We start from the raw sequence: 4,692 nt of genomic DNA, 5'->3' as shown, positions 1-4,692 counted from the left end.
AGTACAAGCTGGTGGTGGTGGGAGCCGGCGGCGTCGGGAAGAGCGCGCTGACCATCCAGCTCATCCAGAACCACTTCGTGGACGAGTACGACCCCACCATCGAGGTGAGCCGCGGCCCGGCGGGGCGGGGCGGGCGGCTGCTGCTGGCTCGGGCTCGGAGAGCCGGCTGCGGGATCAGCCTGCCCAGGGGAAGAAATTCCGGGAGAACTGTCCAGGATTGTCCGGATATTCTCCTCCGGGCTTCCCGCAGCAGAACGCAGGCAGCCAGCAACGGCAGTGGGCAAAGTCGCCGCCTCTTGTGCATGGTAGAGCCCAGTCATCGTGTGGTAGCCGTGGTATTTATAACGTTTCTGTCTCCCAGCTGGGGAATTTCTTACGAAGAATAGTTTTTTTTCTTTTTTGTAAGAAAGTTTGAGGGGGCTTAGAGTAAAGTTTTAAATGTTCACAGTTTTAGATATCGATATTTTTTCATCGGAGGGGTGGGGCTAGAAAACCTCCTCTGGATCTTACTCTTCTTTTTTTATTACTATTTTTAGTTTTCCTTAACAATGCCTGAGGTGGAAAAAACCTAATGTTTTTCTCTAATCTAAAATTCACTTGTGCGTTTTGCAGGATTCATATAGAAAGCAGGTTGTCATTGATGGAGAGACGTGCTTGTTAGACATCCTGGACACGGCGGGGCAGGAGGAGTATAGTGCCATGCGGGATCAGTACATGAGAACTGGGGAAGGATTCCTCTGTGTTTTTGCCATTAACAACAGTAAATCGTTTGCTGACATTAACCTTTACAGGTATGATCTTGGTCTTTACCACAGGGAGGGAAGACTGGAAAAGACTTCAGACCCATTTGCTGTTAGACCCAGTGGAGACTAAATAACAGACAAATAATAAATCTTCCACTTCTTTCAGAAAGATTTCAAGCTTAGCTGTGTTCTGTGTCAATATGTCGTTAGTAGGTTGAGAGCAGGACAGTTTTCTGGGTAGCTGTGTTAATCAAATGATATCCGGAGTGTACAGAACGTGATCTTTAAGAAAATGGGTACAAAGGCAAACACACATCAGAGCAGAGTTACACACCGACCAGAAGATGGAGTGTGCGAAGTTATGAGACATACTGCTGAGGGCTAGACCCCCTGAGGTCCTGTCCTGCTTTAATATATATGGTTTTGTAGCACAAGGTTGTTTGAATACTAAACTAAAACAGCTTTTGTATTTAGTTCCCAACTCTCTTTTATTTGTCTTTTTAAAGAGAGCAGATCAAGAGAGTGAAAGATTCAGATGATGTGCCAATGGTGCTAGTTGGGAATAAGTGTGATTTGCCCACAAGAACAGTAGACACAAAACAGGCTCAAGAATTAGCAAAGAGCTATGGAATCCCCTTCATAGAGACATCTGCTAAAACAAGACAGGTAAGATGCTTCCATTCTTGGTCTGACTTCTTCCTGTATGCTAAATGCAGGATGGTTTAACATTTTCCCATGTACTTTTTTTCTTATCTACAAGAGTAAGCATTTTTTAATCCATTTGCAATTTTTAGCTTATTGGTTCCCCCACTCGCTGTTACCTTGGAAGAGTTCTGTTCTTGCCACTGGGACAGGCCAGTACACAAATCACTTCAGACTTGTACTGACTTTTTCAAGCGGGTCACGTTGGCAAGAGGAGCAGTTTCATCTGCTCTTGCCGAGAAGGGGTCAGGCCGTGCGGTCATGCCAGACCTGTTCGGTTTTCTTGGCTTCTTAATGAAGGCCAATTATAAGATCATACTGGAAGAATTCCCAGACTGGACTAATAGAGTTCTTCAGAGTTGTGTTGAACGTATGGCTCTGTCCAGTCAGCCTCTGTTCTGCCTTACAGCAATGTGGAATGAAGCCCAAAAGGTGCCATTATTAAGCAGTAGCCAGAAAATTCTAAGAATTCTAAACCAGAGGTGATTAGTCAAGAAGGAGCTTGTTTCCTGCATGGAATCTTTATAGTTACAATTTACCTGGTTTGTTTTAATGGCTGTTACCCTGGATGTTTGCCTCAGAGGAGGAGTTAAGGGTGTAAGTGGAGAGTTCTGGACATGAGTGCTAGTTTCTTCCTCTTATGAACTATGGGATCAGTTGCCTACCCCTCTTCCTGTAGAAATACGCCTTTCAAACTTGCTAAGGGGTTCTCTGATGGAAAGAACAGTGATCTCAAAAGCTTCAGGAGAGAAAATGCTTTACCTGGGTCATTTGCATTCAGGGTGTGGAAGATGCTTTTTACACACTGGTGAGAGAGATCCGGCAGTACCGGATGAAAAAGCTTAACAGCAGTGAAGATGGGAATCAAGGCTGTATGGGATTGTCTTGCATTGTGATGTGATAAGGTGAGCTGCAATTTAAGTTTTTCATTGGCTTCTTGTCTGCATGTCTTTCAGTTGTGGATAAGCATGGTTTAGAAATACTAGCTGCTGTAGGTGGGTTTTTTCCGTATTATACAACCCACTGATACCCAGAGATTTAAAGCCTACAATTAATCACTCCTATAATTTATTTTTTCCCTTCTAAGTAGATAGAAAGGCTTGAGAAAAGGAAAATCTATTCACAGCAACCTTTTGGCCGTAGCCTGTGGATTTCCACTGAACTGATAATTGTGTGATTTTTCTGTATTGTTCTGTCAGTGTCTCCTTCCTATGGGAAACCATTTTGACTGTTTGGGGAATGTGTAATTTCTGTCATGTACACGAGAAACACCTGAACTAGAAAGAGGAGTGTGCGCAATTCTACAGTCGCCACTTGCTGACGGATTGACTGCTGCTCAGCTTATCTTGAGCTGTGTTCCTCTGGAACATGCGCGGTTTGAAGATTAACCAAATAAAATAATGCGAGTAATTAAATTTATGAGTTCCCCAACTGAGTGAAATTCTTTTCAACAGTTACCTAAAAGATGTTGCTCATCACTGTGAAAACAGGCGGGCCAGTTCAGCAGTTGCCCTGCAGGCCCATCTCAAGCTGGACAGCCCTAATTAGAGATGCCTTTCTGTTCCAGATGCCAAGGACACGTGGTTCAGATGTAGCTGCTGGACAAGTCTCGATGCTACTGTATTGCGTCTCGTGCTGATGCCCTGCAGTATTTTGGTGCCAGTGAGCAGAATCTTGGTACCAGTTAATTAGCACAAGGTCCTTTTCTGTGCTCCATCTGAAGAGAACACCTATGGCATCTACCTCCTTCCTCCGCTAATGGAGCAGTCGCGTCTCTTGATGTACTGGGATTCTTTTCTCACTTTTTTCTGGGTTTGTTCAAGAAGAAAACCAGTCACAAGAAAAGTGAACTATACAGACTAAATGCTGTGAAAAAGATGACACTTTACCTCTAGAGTAAAAGCTAGAAGTGGTGTTTGTCCCCTTTCTGCTGGATCCTGATTTGAGTGCTGTCAGAGGAGCAGCACTACTCGTGGCTTGGCAGGTGCTGCCGCCATGAGCACTCCCGCCGCCCGTCAGATTGGTGTCTGCTCTCTGCAACCTACAGCATACCTACAACATCTCCTTTGTTCCAGGAGTACCACTTAACTGATCCCTCATTTTCTGTAATAAAAAGGAGATATCTTCCCTAAATTAAGTGCCTGTTTGCTAAGAAGATTTGAAGTTGTCCCCTGTTCCCTTGGGTTGAGGAAAACCCCAAGGACTGGGATTTCTTGGGAGCTCGTTGTCTTAAGCAGGCAAGTCTTGTGTGGGTGATCTCTGCCTGACAGGATACTAAACCAGGAATTTGTAGGCTGGAAGATCCAGCAGGCACTTGCAAGACTCTTGAACTTGAGAGGGGGATACATTGCATCTGTTTTTACTTTCATTATAGGTGGAACTGTTTATATTCTGTATTGTTTTTCTGCAACATTCACATCTCTTCCAAGTTGGACCAAATTAGTCAGATGTTCGTTTTTAACATTAACTGCCAGCATTTATGGGCAGCTGCTCAATAGTTAATCTAGTAACTGGAGGTTAGTTAGTTTGGACAGCTGTTATTCAGCTCTGTCTGTAACTTGCAAATGACTTTATTCTGAATTATTTTCTTACCACCAGACTGTAAACATGGTCTCTTCAGAATGTCTCTCTGTAAAGCATAGTTGGAGAGTCTCCTTGTTGGGGAGGGAGTGTGGGATTTCAGGTTGACTGTGTTTGGTGTAGTTGTAGATTTAGGACGCCCAGACTGAGGGGAGAAGGCAGCGAGCTGTAACAAAACCAGGCTGGCTTCTGGTGGCAGCGTCCTTGCGAAAGGCGGAAGGAGGCGAGTGCGGTGGTGGCCGTGGGAAGGTGTGTGATAGACTGAGGGGAGTCCTGGGCTTGTTCTGGCAGCCTCAGAGCACAAGAGGATCACTGCATGAGCTGTGTGAGGTCTTCCTGGAACAAAACACTGTCCTCTCAGGTAACTGGGATGTACAAGTTTGGTCACTGTTGCAAAACCTACCAGTGTTCCTTGGAATGCTGTGTCCTGCCCTAGTTCTTGTGCTGCTGCTGCTGGATCCTGTCTGTGGTCAGGCAGGCGCCCACCGCGGAGCTGAATTCCCAGCTGCTGCCTGATGAGGAGCAGTGAGACTGCAGCCAGTCAGCGCTGAAACAGCATGAGCAGAGAAATTGCAAAAGGCTTAATTTCAGTTTGTTGGTGTCAAATTCATACATCTTAATTTGGAGTTTTCAATTTCAAATGGAAATTAGAAATCAGTAAACGCTG

At 45.0% G+C, this 4,692-nt stretch overlaps 1 protein-coding gene across 2 annotated transcripts; it reads left to right on the top strand.

Moving 5' to 3' along the window:
• The first annotated feature begins 6 nt into the window (after positions 1 to 6).
• On the top strand, positions 7 to 4,078 carry NRAS (NRAS proto-oncogene, GTPase). 2 transcript variants are annotated; one of them, XM_026864337.1, is made up of 5 exons: positions 7 to 104; positions 613 to 791; positions 1,250 to 1,409; positions 2,227 to 2,350; positions 3,013 to 4,078. In XM_026864337.1, the coding sequence occupies exons 2-4, from the start codon at positions 700 to 702 to the stop codon at positions 2,344 to 2,346; spliced, it is 372 nt and encodes a 123-aa protein (XP_026720138.1). In that variant the 5' UTR covers positions 7 to 104; positions 613 to 699; the 3' UTR covers positions 2,347 to 2,350; positions 3,013 to 4,078. The 2 variants fall into 2 exon arrangements, with proteins under 2 accessions (XP_026720138.1, XP_026720139.1); XM_026864338.1 differs by lacking the exon at positions 3,013 to 4,078 and adding an exon at positions 2,645 to 3,006.
• The last annotated feature ends 614 nt before the right edge of the window (positions 4,079 to 4,692 follow it).

The sequence above is a fragment of the Athene cunicularia genome (genome assembly GCF_003259725.1).
Source record: "Athene cunicularia isolate RWA chromosome 26 unlocalized genomic scaffold, athCun1 chr26_part1, whole genome shotgun sequence".
Classification (NCBI taxonomy): Eukaryota; Metazoa; Chordata; class Aves; order Strigiformes; family Strigidae; genus Athene; species Athene cunicularia.
This window is presented reverse-complemented; position numbering and strand designations above follow the sequence as displayed.